The 1,054-nt window shown below is 59.1% G+C and overlaps 1 protein-coding gene across 1 annotated transcript in view; it reads right to left on the bottom strand.

Annotated features, from left to right (window-relative positions):
* Window positions 1–440: 440 nt before the first annotated feature.
* The window catches only part of FOXA2 (forkhead box A2), a 6,240-nt gene continuing 5,626 nt past the window's right edge, over window positions 441–1,054 (bottom strand). Inside the window, exon 4 of the mRNA XM_010005081.1 lies at window positions 441–1,052. Coding sequence (XP_010003383.1) covers window positions 441–1,052 — 612 coding nt within the window. The remainder of the gene's footprint in view (window positions 1,053–1,054) is intronic.

Genomic DNA, 1,054 nt, shown 5'->3' with positions numbered 1-1,054 from the left:
TGTTTTTTCCCCATCACTTCCACACACACAAAAAAATAGATATATTTATACCTCCTGGCGACAACGACAACAAGAAAAAAAAAAAAAGCCCAACAGAACCTCCCTGGTCCCCTCACCCCCAGCCCACCCTTCCCCACCAAAACAAGGCAAACCAAGGGAATCGCAACTCCACTCCACCCCCCTCACCCCCCGGGAACGGGTTGGGGGGGACACCAACACTCCTGCCCTTGGATGAGACACTTTTGAGACACACAGCTGCTGTTTTCTGAACGGATGCAAACATCTGGAGCCAACGGAAAAAAAAATAGATAGATAGATATATATGTATATGTACCGTGCTCCACAGCGTTCATAGTCCATCGCTTTGCTGAGGGAGCTGCACGGGGGGCACAGTGGGGTTTTCCCCACTCACCAGGGAGGATTTTCCCCTCTGGCCCCTTTTAGGAGGAGTTCATGATGGGCCGGGAATACACACCTTGGTAGTAAGAAGTCTCTCCAGCTAAAGGGGAGGACTCTAAGCCGTTTTTGTTCGTTACGGGGCCCATGGCCAGGCTGCCGGGCATGGGTGAGGCGTAGCCCGAGTAGTGCATCACCTGCTCATAGGCCTTCAGGTCCATTTTGTGGTGGTGGTGGTGGTGGTGAGGGTGGTGGTGCTGTTGCTCAGTGGAGGACATCAGGTTGTTGATGGAGAAGGGGTGGTTGAAGGCGTAGTGGTGCTCGGGCTTGAGGTGGGCGTCGTGGGGCAGGCCAGCGTGTGAGGGGGCCAGGAGGTGCTGGCCCGGAGAGGTCGCCGGCTCCCCGGGGCTCAGCCCGGGGTTGCCCTTCAGGTCAGCCAGGGCACGCTTGTGGTCCTGGCACGGTGAGGAGCTGGCCGGGGACTCAGCACTGGCTGAGCCCTCCGAGCCCCCCGAGGAGCTGCCTTCCCCCAGGGGCTGGCTGGAGGGCTGCCCGGGTCCTTTCTTGCCCCCACCACCTGCCCCGCTGCCTGCCCCGCTGCTGTCCTTGGCAGCCAACTGATTCTCGCACTTGAAGCGCTTCTGGCGGCGCAGGGTGC

The sequence above is a fragment of the Chaetura pelagica genome, unplaced genomic scaffold (genome assembly GCF_000747805.2).
Source record: "Chaetura pelagica isolate M959 unplaced genomic scaffold, ChaPel_1.0 scaffold171, whole genome shotgun sequence".
Classification (NCBI taxonomy): Eukaryota; Metazoa; Chordata; class Aves; order Apodiformes; family Apodidae; genus Chaetura; species Chaetura pelagica.
The sequence above is the reverse complement of the archived record's forward strand: the minus strand, read 5'-3'. Positions and strand labels throughout refer to the sequence as shown.